Genomic DNA, 14,026 nt, shown 5'->3' on the forward strand with positions numbered 1-14,026 from the left:
TAAACCTCTTCTGTACCCTCTCCAAAGCCTCCACATCCTTCTGGTAGTGTGGCGACCAGAATTGCACACAATATTCTAAGTGTGGCCTAACTAAAGTTCTGTACTGCCGCAGCATGACTTGCCAATTTTTATACTCTATGCCCCGACCGATGAAGGCAAGCATGCCGTATGCCTTCTTGACTACCTTATCCACCTGCGTTGCCACTTTCAGTGACCTGTGGACCTGTATGCCCAGATCTCTCTGCCTGTCAATACTCCTAAGGGTTCTGCCATTTACTGTATACTTCCCACCTGCATTAGACCTTCCAAAATGCATTACCTCACATTTTTCCGGATTAAACTCCATCTGCCATTTTTCCGCCCAAGTCTCCAACCGATCTATATCCTGCTGTATCCTCTGACAATCCTCATCACTATCCGCAACTCCACCAACCTTTGTGTCGTCCGCAAACTTACTAATCATACCAGCTACATTTTCCTTCAAATCATTTATATATACTACAAACAGCAAAGGTCCCAGCACTGATCCCTGCGGAACACCACTAGTCACATCCCTCCATTCAGAAAAGCACCCATCCACTGCTACCATCTGTCTTCTATGACCAAGCCAGTTCTGTATCCATCTTGCCAGCTCCCCTCTGATCCCGTGTGACTTCACCTTTTGTATCAGTTTGCCATGAGGGACCTTGTTAAAGGCTTTACTAAAGTCCATATAGATAATAAGTCCATATAGGGGGCGGCACAGTGGCGCAGTGGTTAGCACTGCAGCCTCACAGCTCCAGGGACCCGGGTTCGATTCCGGGTACTGCCTGTGTGGAGTTTGCAAGTTCTCCCTGTGTCTGCGTGGGTTTTCTCCGGGTGCTCCGGTTTCCTCCCACAAGCCAAAAGACTTGCAGGTTGATAGGTAAATTGGCCATTATAAATTGTCACTAGTATAGGTAGGTGGTAGGGAAATATAGGGACAGGTGGGGATGTTTGGTAGGAATATGGGATTAGTGTAGGATTAGTATAAATGGGTGGTTGATGTTCGGCACAGACTCGGTGGGCCGAAGGGCCTGTTTCAGTGCTGTATCTCTAATCTAATCTAATCTAATCTAATAATCTAACATCCACTGCCCTTCCTTCATCAATCATCTTCGTCACTTCCTCAAAAAACTCAATCAAATTAGTGAGACACAACCTCCCCTTCACAAAACCATGCTGCCTCTCGCTAATAAGTCCATTTGTTTCCAAATGGGAGTAAATCCTGTCCCGAAGAATCCTCTCTAATAATTTCCCCACCACTGACATAAGGCTCACCGGCCTATAATTTCCTGGATTATCCTTGCTACCCTTCTTAAACAAAGGAACAACATTGGCTATTCTCCAGTCCTCTGGGACCTTACCTGTAGCCAATGAGGATGCAAAGATTTCTGTCAAGGCCCCAGCAATTTCTTAAAGCAAAATACTGCGGATGCTGGAAATCTGAAATAAAAACAAGAAATGCTGGAACCACTCAGCAGGTCTGGCAGCATCTGAGGAAAGAGAAGCAGAGTTAACGTTTCGGGTCAGTGACAGGGTCACTGACCCGAAACGTTAACTCTGCTTCTCTTTCCACAGATGCTGCCAGACCTGCTGAGTGGTTCCAGCATTTCTTGTTTTTATCCCAGCAATTTCTTCCCTTACCTCCCTCAGTATTCTAGGGTAGATCCCATCAGGCCCTGGGGACTTATCTACCTTAATGCTTTGCAAGACACCCAACACCTCCTCCTTTTTGATAATGAGATGACTGAGACTATCTGCACTCCCTTCCCTAGACTCATCATCCACCAAGTCCTTCTCCTTGGTGAATACTGATGCAAAGTACTCATTTCGTACTTCGCCCATTTCCTCTGGCTCCACACATAGATTCCTTTCTTTGTCCTTGAGTGGGACAACCCTTTCCCTGGTTACCTCTTGCTCTTTATATACGAATAAAAAGCCTTGGGATTTTCCTTAATCCTCTTTGCCAATGACTTCTCATAACCCCTTTTAGCCCTCCTGACTCCTTGCTTAAGTTCCTTCCTACTGTCTTTATATTCCTCAAGGGATTCGTCTGTTCCTAGTCTTCCAGCCCTTACGAACGCTTTCTTTTTCTTTTTGACGAGGCTCACAATATCCCGCGTTATCCAAGGTTCCCGAAACTTGCCAAACTTATCCTCCTTCCTCACAGGAACATGCTGGTCCTGGATTCTAATCATCTGATGTTTGAAAGACTCCCACATGTCAGATGTTCATTTACCGTCAAACAGCCGCCCCCAATCTAAATTCTTCAGTTCCTGCCTAATATTGTTATAATTAGCCTTCCCCCAATTTAGCACTTTCAACCGAGGACTACTCTTATCCTTATCCACAAGTACCTTAAAACTTATGGAATTATGGTCACTGTTCCCGAAATGCTCCCCCACTGAAACTTCGACCACCTGGCCGGGCTTATTCCCCAACACCAGGTCCAGTACGGCCCCATCCCTAGTTGGACTATCGATGTATTGTTTCAAGAAGCCCTCCTGGATGCTCCTTACAAATTCTGCCCCATCCAAGCCCATAGCACGAAGTGAGTCCCAGTCAATATAGGGGAAGTTAAAATCACCCACCACTACAGCCCTGTTACCTTTACATCTTTCCAAAATCTGTCTACATATCTGCTCCTCTACCTCCCGCTGGCTGTTGGGAGGCCTGTGGTAAACCCCCAACATCGTGACTGCACCCTTCCTATTCCTGAGCTCCACCCATATTACCTTGCTGCATGACCCCTCCGAGGTGTCCTCCCACAGTACAGCTGTGATATTCTCCTTAACCAGTAATGCAACTCCCCCACCCCTTTTACATCCCCCTCTATCCCGCCTGAAGCTTCTAAATCCTGGAACATTTAGCTGCCAATCCTGTCCTTCCCTCAACCAAGTCTCTGTAATAGCAACAACATCATAGTTCCAAGTACTAATCCAGGCTCTAAGTTCATCTGCCTTACCTGTTATACTTCTTGCATTGAAACAAATGCACTTCAGACCACCAGTCCCGCTGTGCTCCACAACATCTCCCTGCCTGCTCTTCCTCTTAGTCCTACTGGCCTTATTTACTAGTTCCCCCTCATTTATTTCACTTGCTGTCCTACTGCTCTGGTTCCCACCCCCCTGCCACACTAGTTTAAACCCTCCCGAGTGACGCTAGCAAACCTCGCAGCCAGGATATTTCTGCCCCTCCAGTTTAGGTGCAACCCGTCCTTCTTGTACAGGTCCCATCTGTTCCTGAAGAGATCCCAATGTTCCAGATATCTGAAACCCTCCCTTCTACACCAGCTGTTCAGCCACGTGTTTAGCTGCACTATCTTCCTATTTCTAGCCTCACTGGCACGTGGCACAGGGAGTAATCCCGAGATTACAACCCTAGAGGTCCTGTTTTTTAACTTTCTACCTAAATCCCTAAACTCCCCCTGCAGGACCTCATCACTCTTCCTGCCTATGTCATTGGTACCGATGTGTACCACAACCTCTGGCTGTTCACCCTTCAGAATGCCCTCTGTCCGTTCAGAGACATCCTTGACCCTGGCACCAGGGAGGCAACATACCATCCTGGAGTCTCTTTCACGTCCACAGAAGCGCCTATCTGTGCCCCTGACTATAGAGTCCCCTATAACTATTGTTCTTCTGCGCTTTGTCCCTCCCTGCTGAACAACAGTGCCAGCCGTGGTGCCACTGCTCTGGCTGTTGCTGTTTTCCCCTGATAGGCCAAACCCCCCAACAGTATCCAAAACAGTATACTTACTAATACTAATTTCCTTCAATTCATTGGATCTCTGATTCTGGGAGATTTCTTGTATCTTCCTCAGCCATGATTGTATTGAATGGTGGAGCAGGCTCGAAGGGCCAAATGGCCTACTCCTGCTCCTAGTTCTTATGTTCTTATGTGAAGACAGACACAAAGTAATCATTTAGCTTCTCTGCCATTTCTCTATTCCCCATTATAAATTCTCCTGACTCTGCCTGTAATGGACCCACATTTGTCTTAGCCAAACGTTTCCTTTTTACCTATTTTACAGCTTTTACAGTCCGTTTCTATATCTTTTGATTCTATTCTCCCTTTATCAGATAGCTGGCTTTAGATAAAAGGAAGCAATAAAATGCAGGTATTGATAGATCGCTTTCAGAAAGTAAACTGGAACAAGGTACACATTCTTTACAGGGTGAAGATCTTTCACAGGATCACATGCAGCCCTGCAAGGAGAAAAAGGGGATCAGCACCATAGGTTCTGACCACTGGAGACCAGCCAGGTTGGGCAGATTTTGAAGTGCAGACCTTTGTTCAAGCACAGTTTAGGCCAGGAGTGAGATCTGCACCATGGTATTCATCGGTTTTCTTCTTTCTTATGTCGTGCAGGCCCCCACCTGCTAAGAATGAGGCACATTAATTTCACCACATGAACATCAAATTTCAAATTATTGCTGGGAAGAAGAGAAGGCCTGAAGAAGGAATTGCCAGGCCCCTGGCTGGAAAGACATTTTTGCATAATTCCAGACACTGCTTGGAACAAAGGAGCTATCCCCTGCTTCAATACGATACACAAAGCCAGAAGTGGTTACACCAGTCGGTCACATGATGACCCTGCTGGCCAGCTTGGGGAGTTTTAAATTGTAGAGACAGTGTTTGAATTAGCAGAAAGCTCTTTGCTCCTGGATTGAACAGACCTCTCCTGGTTGGCTCGCCACAGCCTCTCCTGGCTGTTCCCATCTCTTTCTCACGGAACTCCAAAACCCACTGAAGACCCATGAACCCCAAGAGAGAAAGGTCTCCTACAGTGAACAAGGTTTAAGAAGAATACTGGGCCCCAATGAAAAGCAAGACCTACCTACAATCAAGGACTCCACAGTGAGCTCGAAGAACCGTAACAACAGCTCTACAGATATTGCCTCAAACCTTTCTACTTTAATATTTCTTCTGCGCTTTTCTGTCTCTATTTGCATGTGTGTATTGCACATGCATGCGAGCGTGGGCATGTTGTGTATCTGTAGACAACAACTGAATTAGAGTTTAAGTTTAATAAAATTTCACTTTTGTTCTTTAAACCTAAGAAAACCTGTTTATACTCGATTCTTTGCCTTATAATTAGAAAGCGATGAACAAGGATTCACCAAAGGGGAGCTAAAAATACAGTGTGTTTAAAAATAAAACCCTGTTACAGTAAGACCAGGTGAAGGCTGAAAGGGAACCCTAGACCTCTTTCTCACCTGGTCATAACACTTAGGGGACTGACACATTAACTGCACGTTTCCAGTAATTCAGTTTTTACCTTCAACCTGCCTTCGCAGGCTTTGTGCTTTTTTAAGGCTTCCTAAGCAACACACGGAAAGGAGACTTCACCTGAGTGAGACGTAGTCGGAGTGTGAAGGTGGGAATTTGGTTCACGTGGGAATTTGGTGCAGAGGGGGAAAGAGGAATTGATGTGTGACTTCCCAGCAAAGAGGGTAAGTGATTGGTTGATGAATATTTTCTCTTCTTCTCTTACCTAAACTAAGGAATTTTAATTGGGATTAGGATAATATTAATTGAAATAATAATAAGAATCTTCTGAGTCTCAGGTAATTTATTACTAAGCTTTTATGATTAATAGTAAGGTTTACCAGCAAAAGTAAAGCTTATTAGCAGTGGAACTTAGTAGTAGTGGGGTTTATTATAAATTAATTAAAAAAACAAATTAACACATAATAAAGATGACATGGCAGGTGATGTGTTGTGGTTGCAGTACATGGGAGCTGGTCGACGCCAGTATGATCCACAGTGAACGCGTCTGCAGTGTGTCTGTAGCTCGAGGAGCTTCGGTTCAGAGTAGATGAACTGGAGGCCAAGCTACAGACACTGATGTATCGGGGAATGTTACCAGGGCACTTTGTTCCAGAAGGCAGTCACACCCCTTAGGATAGGGTCTTCTGATTTGGTCAGTGGTCAGGGACAGGAGAGTGTGACGGCGGGTGAGGCAGGTAAGGGTACTGAGAAGGCAGAAGTGGAGGAGCCTCAGCCCTTGCAATTGTCCAACACGTTTGAGGTTCTTTCAGCTTGTATGGATGAGTGTGAGGGCTGCAGGGCAGATGAGCCAACTGACCATGGCACCATGGTACAGGAAGACATTCAAGTGGGGGGGAATAAATAGGAATCTAGTGGTAGTCGGGACAGTCTAGTTAGGGAGATAGACAAGAGCGAGAGTCCAGAAGGCTGTGTTGCCTGCCTGGTGCCAGGGTTCGAGACATCTGCTCGGGGCTGGAGAAGAATGTGCATGGGAGGGGGAGGATACAGTTGTCATGGTCCACGTGTGTACCAACAACATAGATAGAACTATAGAATCACAGAATTGTTACAATGCAGAAGGAGGCCATTCGGCCCATCGTGTCCGCACCAGCTCTCTGAAAGAGCAATTCACTCAGTTCCATTCTCCTGCCTTCTCCCCATAACCCTGCACATTTTTCCTTTTCATATAACAGTCTAATTCCCTTTTGAATGCTTCAATTGAACCTGCCTCCACCACGTTCTCAGGCAGCGCATTCCAGACCTTAACCACTCGCTGTGTGAAAAAGTTTTTCCTCATGTCACTTTTGCTTCTCTTACCAAATACTTTAAATCTGTGCCCTCTCATTCTCGATCCTCTCACAAGTGGGAACAGTTTCTCTCTATCTACTCTGTCCAGACCCCTCATGATTTTGAATACCTCTATCAAATCACCTCTCAGCCTTCTCTTCTCCATGGAAAACAGTCCTAACTTCTCCAAACTATCTTCATAACTGAAATTCCTCATCCCTGGAACCATTCTCGTGAATCTTTTATGTACTCTCTCCACTGCCTTCATGTCTTTCCTTAAGTGCAGCGCACAGAACTGGATGCAATACTCCAGCTGAGGCCAAACTAGTGTCTTAAACAAGTTCAACATGACTTCATTGCTCTTGTACTCTATGCCCTATTAATAAAGTCCAGGACACTGTATGGTTTATTAACTGCTTTCTCAACCTATCCTGCCACCTAAAAATGACAAACACAGATACACCCAGATCCCTCTGCTCCTGCACCCCCTTTAGAATTGCACCCTTTATTCTATATTGTCTCTCCATGTTCTTCCTACAAAATGAATCACTTCATCTGCCAACTGTCTGCCAATTTGTCTACGTCCTTTTGAAGTTCTACACTATTCTCCTCACAATTCACAAAGTTTCCACGTTTCCTATCACCTGCAAACTTTGAAATTGTGTCCTGCATACCAAGGTCCAGGTCATTAATACATATCAGGAAAAGCAAGGGTCCCAACACTGATCCCTGGGGAATGCGACTACAAATTTTCCTCCTGCCGGAAAAACATCCATTAACCACTATCCTTTGTTACCTGTCACTCAGCCGATTCCATATCCATGCTGCTACCATCCCTTCTTATTTCATGAGCTATAACCTTGCTCACAAATCTGTTGTGTGGCACTGTACCAAATTCCTTTTCAAAGTCCATATACACCACTTTAGGAAAAAGTTTTTCTGCAGAGGGAGTATGAGTAGCTAGGAACTAAATTAAAAAGCAGAACCTCAAAGGTAATAATCTCTGGGTTATTACCTGAGCCACGAGCAAATTGGCATAAGGTAAATGAATTAGACAGTTAAATGTGTGGCTCACAGATTGGTGCGGGAGAAATGGGTTTTGATTCATGAGGCCCTGGCACAAGTACTGGGGAAAGTGGGAGCTGTACTGTTAGGACTGTCTTCACCTGAACCATGCTGGGACCAGTGTTCTGGTGAGTTGTATAACTAGAGTGGTAGAGAGGGCTTTAAACTAAATAGTCGGGGTGAGGGATCAAGTGAGGAAGATATGATAATTTAAAGAAAGAGGAGAAGGCAAGACAGCAAGATAGCAATAAGAGAATTGATCAAGGTTGGGAAATAAATATTCCTGGTACACAATATTCCGAAAAGACAAACAGAACAGCAAAGGAGGAGAGGTAACATTGATAGCAAAGGATGACATAAGGGCATTAGTGAGAAAGGATCGGCCTCAGAAGATCATGAAGAAGAATCAGTATGGCTGGAAATTAAGAAATACAAAATTCAGAAAATGCTGGTGAGAATAGTTTATAAGTCCCCTAACAGTAGTTATACTGTAGGACAGAGCATTAAACAAGAATTATTGGAGCTTGTAACAAAAGCAATGCAACAGTTGTGGGGGACTTTAATCTTCATATAGACTGGGACAATGTAATTGGCAAGAGAGTCCAGAAGCTGAGTGTGTAGAATGTTTTCAGGACAGTTGCTTAGAGCAATATGTTGTGGAACTGACCAGGAATAATGTTGTCGTAGATCTAGTATTGTGTAATGAAGGATTAATTAGTAATATCATAGGGAAGGACAGCATTACCCCCGAAATAATCAAGAGTGCCAAGCCTGCTATACTTTCAGCACTGTACGAACTGCTTTGCCTGTGCTGGGACGAGGGAGCAGTACCACAGGACATGCGCGTGAATTCCATGTTAAGTTTGAAAGTGACGTACTGCAGTCACAAACACGAATCTTAAACAAAGCCAATTACGTAGGTATGAGGGGGAGAACTGGCTAAGGTAAATTGGGTAAATAAACTAAAAGGTATGGTGGTAAATGAACAGGGGGAATCCTTTAAAGAAACAATTCAAAACAAAAATACATTCCACGGAAAAACAAAAACTCAGCAAGAAAGACCCATCTTGGCCGCTCGGGAAGTTAAGGATAGTAATAGATTAAAAGAAGAGGCTTACAATATTGCAAAGAAGAGTAGCAAGTCTGAGGATTGGGAGTGTTTTCGAAACCAGCAAAGGGCCACCAAGAAGTGGATGAAAAAGGAAAAATAGAATATGAGTAAACTAGCCAGTAATATAAAAACAGACTGTAAAAGCTTTTATAGGTATATAAAAAGAAAGAGCTAAAGCAAATGTTGGTCCCTTAGAAGCAGAGACAGGAGCTTACTGTCTGAATTATTATTTACCCATCCTGTTGTTCTATGTGGGAGCAGTGTTTGGTTTGTGGAGGAGCTGTGCGAAGATTTGCTTTGTGGCAGCTCTACAGTTTACTGGACTTCCATCTTCCACCCTCCATAAAATTATCATCCAAACTGCCTCTGCCCCGATCCCAACTCACACCAAGTCCTGTTTACCTCTCACTCCTGTGCTCGCTGACCTACATTGGCTCCCAGTGAAGCAACATCTTGATTTTAAAATGCTCATCCTTGTTTTCAAATCCCTCCATGGCCCCGCCCCTCCCTATCTCTGTAATCTCCATCAGCTTTACAACTCTCCGAGATCTCAATGCTCCTTTAAGTCTGCCATCCCTGATTTTAATCACCCCTCCATTGGTGGCTGTGCCTTCAGCTGCCTAGGCCCCAAGTTCTGGAATTCCCTCCTAAAACTCTATGGCTTGGATTTTATCTGAGCAATGGGGGCCTCGACCTCCAGGAAAAGTACCGGTGAGAACCCCGCTTCATCCCTTCCGTGGGAGGCTCGCCAAATCAACTGCCAATTCGGCACTTAGGTGGACAGCAGCAGGTCTTCCACAGGAGCAAGGACACCGGCGACATAAGTCCCACCCTCTGAGAGCTACCGGCCAAACAGGCATTAATTGCCCACTTAAGGGTCTCAATTGATGGCGGGGTGAGAAGGTCATTCACAGGCCCTCTCGCCCCAGACATAACTTCCGCACAGGCTGGAAGGTGGCGGTGTTTCCCACCACCCTCACCCCCACCGATTACATGCTCTCTCTGCCTCCAAACCTGCCATGGTGGAAAGCATACAATTCCCCCCTTTGACTCTCTATCTCGCTGTTATGATCCTGTTTTTTTTTTTCGGGAACATTGCAGTGTGTCTTTAAGACAGCAAAGGGTCAGTACTGATTTAAGTTAGCAAGCTTCAGGAGTTACCAGAAAGTGCATCTTCATTGCCCCGGATACAGCCATTCAGAGACCAAGAACAGGATATACAATGTTGCGATTGAGTTTTAAACTGGCTTTAGTTTTGGAGACAGACTGTTCTAACAGACAGACACAGCTAGGCCAGCATGAACTGAACAGAGATCTCTGTTAATTTAAACTGAAGGAAGAATTTAAACGGTGACTAATTTTTATCCCTCAAAATTCTAAGGCCAGATTAATTCTTTTGAAAGCAGTTGCAAGTTGTTGATCTGCTGTGGTCATCGCTCGAAGAAAGAGGAGTTTGAAGCTGCGGATGTTAGATTGTTTTCCTTTCCTCAACGGACCCTGGAAGATTGCAAATGGTCTTTGAAGCAGAGGGCTATTTATCGGGAAGCGTAAATCTGCAAGGACACTGTATTTTTCTATTTTAAAATGTCGTTTTATCTTAGTCGGGTTTAAGAATTTAGTTTTTCTAATAAACAGTTAATTTGTTGATCTAAAGACACCTGGTTTGGTTCGCCTCATTCAGGGGTTAATAGCTGGTTTAATTTGCCTGTGGCATTCGTTAATTTGTAAAATTTAAGTGACACGTTAGGCGATCTGTGGAGTGATGGGACTAAATTTACAGTGCGTTGCTCCCACCGCAATCAGAATCATATATTCTGATTGGGGGCTTTGTCTTGAGCGGTCGTGCCTCCAAACTGCCATGGTGGAGAGCATAAAATTCCCCCCTTTGTCTCTCTACCTCGCTTTCCTCCTTTAACGCCTTCCACAAAACCTACCTCTTCGACCAAGCCTTTGGCCATTTGCCCTAATACCTCCTTAGATAGCTGGGTGTCTAATTGTGTTTGTCAACCTTCCTCAGAAACACCCTGGGATGTTTACATAGTTCTACTGACCGATAGGCAATAATGGAAGACTTTGCATAAATGGTTCATTAAGATCCACACGTCAAGATCCCTAATGGGAGTTTAATACTGAAATAGAGGTGAAATATGTCTAAAAGAACACTCAGTCTTATAGAACGAAGTGTTTTAGAGTTTCACTTACTTAATGACATACAGGATGTATAATATGTCCGCCTGGTCCTGTAGCGTGAGGCATTCTTTGAGCTGTTCAACTAATGAAGCAATGTCGACCTCACCATGGGCATCCTTGGGTAAGCTGAGGTCCACTCGATGATCCAACTTGTTAAAAAAGGAAATATAATTGTTTTTGCTGTGTAAGTTTTTAGAATTTTGTTAGATTTACTAGTTTCATTAAACTTATTATTGAATCAAAAACATACATAAGCAAATACCTCATTCAAAATCGTAACATTTCGATGCACCTGTCTGCACAACTCTGCTTCCTGTTGTCATGTTTTGGTCACATTTTGTGCCAGTTTGTTACCATTATAAATTCTTATGTCAACACTGAGAATGGGCATTGCCCATGTAAACTTGTAATGCTGCAATTACTTATAATGGCTACTGGTGGCACATGGAACAAGTCACTGAATGATGTCCCAGCTTGTTTTTTTCAGCTAAGTTTATCTTAAAGATAATTCTAAAGATTTTAATTTTATGTATACACTGATGTAGGATTTTCTCTCCTCTGCCCCTACTCTGCTGCACAGCGCTAAGTTAGAGCCTTGCTGTACTTCTCCTCTGCGTGTTCTCTCAGTAGACTGGCACAGCTCCCAGTCACTAGCATGATCTGCCTCCCTCTCCTCCCTCCAACTCTACTGCTCCCCACCAGTTTGGCCCCAGCACATTCTCACCCAGCTCTTATGAGCCTGTGCTGTTGCCTCCCCATCAGGTCTCAGTTATTCATCATCACTCCTGTTCCACACCCTCCCCTTCTCCTATTCAAAACAGCTCCATCTCCTCCCCTTCTCAGTTCAGTAACTCCACTGTACCTTTTCCCTCAATCTCACCTTCTGCATCCTATTTTCCCCCTTAAGCCTCTAGCCTCCAGACCTTCTCTACCTTATCCTTGACCTTTAGCCTTGCTCTGTCCGGCTGTGTCACAGCCCTCTTTTGCCTATGGTCCAAATGCTGCTGCAATCTAATCCTTTCCAATCTCAAGACAACATTTAGTCTTGGCCCACTGAATGCAAAGGCACACGAGCTTGACTATTAATATATTCACGTACTGTGTGTAGTGGGCACATCCTGTATATGTAACTTACCTTTGAACAATAAGCAAGTAAATAAGGAGGACTGGAGATGGCAGTGTAGTATCTAGGAGTTTGTGGACAGCAAGACTTCCCGGATTCCGACATCTGCAGGAAATGTCTCTGTCTTTAGTCACTCCGGCTCAGGGACATTGAGCTGCAGTGCAAGTTAGAGACACTCCGAAATATAAGGGCAGGGGAGAAATTCCAGGATAATTTTATGCCGAACGCAGTCACACCCCAGAGGAAAGTACAGGTTCAGGAAAAGGAAGGTGTGACTGTTATGGAGCAGGGACTTAGGAGAGGTTGAGAAGGAGGTCCTGCAAACACTGGTCCTGTACAACAGGTACGATACACTCACTATCTGTGAGGACAAGGAGAAAGACTGGGGGGCAAGGTAGCCACAATGTAAACCAAGGCACAAGACTCAGAAGGCTGTTCCGGTGGGGATGAGCAGAATAGAAATGTAGTAGTGATAGGGGACTCTTATAATTAGGGAGATACACAGTGTCCCCTGCAGCCACAAATGGGAGTCTGGAAGGGTGTGTTGCCTACCTGGTGCCAGGGTGAGGGACATCTCGAGGAGCTGGAGAGAAACTTAAAAAGGGAGAAGGGAGGTAAATGAAGTGAAAGTGGCCCAAGTCAGAATAAATGTCATTGGTAGGAAAAGGGAGCAGTTCTGTTGAGGGTGTATCAGGAGTTTGGAACTAAACTACAAAGCAGGACCCAGAGGGTAATAAACTCAGGATTATTGCCCTAGTCACATGAAAATTGGTAAAGGGACAAACAGATCAGCAGAGTTAATACGTGGCTAAAGGGTTGGAGAAGGAATGAGAAGTTCACAGAATCATTAAAACTTACAGTACAGAAGGAGGCTATTTGGCCCATTGTGCCTGTGCTGGCTCTTTGAAAGAACAGTCACGCTTAGTCCCACATTCTCATTATTTTGTCAATAACCTTATAAGTTCCTCAGACGAAAGAACCAGTCCAACTCTCTTTCAAAATTATTCATGGAACCAGTTTGCACTACCTTTTCAGGTAAAACGTTCCAGACTAAATCCAGATAATCCAGTGAAGAAATTATTCCTCATCTTGCCTCTGGGTCTTTTTCCAGTGATTTTTTTATTTTATTTATTTATTTAGAGATACAGCACTGAAACAGGCCCTTCGGCCCACTGAGTCTGTGCTGACCAACAACCACCCATTTATACTAATCCTACATTAACCCCATATTCCCTACCACATCCACACCTTTCTCCTACCACCTACCTACACTAGGGGCAATTTACAATGGTCAATTTACCCATCAACCTGCAAGTCTTTTGGTGGTGGGAGGAAACCGGAGTACCCGGCGAAAACCCACGCGGTCACAGGGAGAACTTGCAAACTCCGCACAGGCAGTACCCAGAACCGAACCCGGGCCACTGGAGCTGTGAGGCTGCGGTGCTAACCACTGCGCCACTGTGCCGCCCAATGGATTTTAAATCCATGACCTCTGGTTATTGACCCACTTATCAGAAGGAACAGTTTTTCTCTATTTACTCTATCAGAGCTTCACATCATCTTGAAAACCTTTATTAGGTTATCTTGCAATTTTCTCTATTCCAAGGAGAATAATTCAAACTTTTCCAACCTGTCCTCATAACTGAAGTCCCTCATCCCCAGCAGCATCCTGGTAAACTGCCTCTGCACCTTTTCTAAAGACTTTACATCTTTTCACAGGACACTGGCACCAGTACTAGACAAGGAAGGAGCTGTACTGATGGGACAGGCTCCACTTGAACCTGAATGGGACCAGTGTCCTGACGGAAAGGGTAAATAGGGAGGTGGCAAAGACTTTAAACTAGTAAGACTGGGGTTGGGGAAGAATCTACGAGAAATGAAACAAGCTTAAATATAAACAAAACAGGGTAGGGAAGCATGGGACAGATGAAACTAAAGGACATAAATAGCCAGGG

The 14,026-nt window shown here is 44.5% G+C and overlaps 1 protein-coding gene across 3 annotated transcripts in view; it reads right to left on the minus strand.

Annotated features, from left to right (window-relative positions):
- Nucleotides 1–14,026, minus strand: part of LOC137374285 (phosphorylase b kinase regulatory subunit alpha, liver isoform-like) — a 285,712-nt gene that overhangs the window by 143,054 nt on the left and 128,632 nt on the right. For all 3 annotated transcript variants that reach the window (XM_068040091.1, XM_068040092.1, XM_068040090.1), the window contains exon 22: nt 10,961–11,097. In XM_068040091.1, coding sequence (XP_067896192.1) covers nt 10,961–11,097 — 137 coding nt within the window. The remainder of the gene's footprint in view (nt 1–10,960; nt 11,098–14,026) is intronic.

This window comes from Heterodontus francisci, chromosome 10, assembly GCF_036365525.1.
Source record: "Heterodontus francisci isolate sHetFra1 chromosome 10, sHetFra1.hap1, whole genome shotgun sequence".
Classification (NCBI taxonomy): domain Eukaryota; kingdom Metazoa; phylum Chordata; class Chondrichthyes; order Heterodontiformes; family Heterodontidae; genus Heterodontus; species Heterodontus francisci.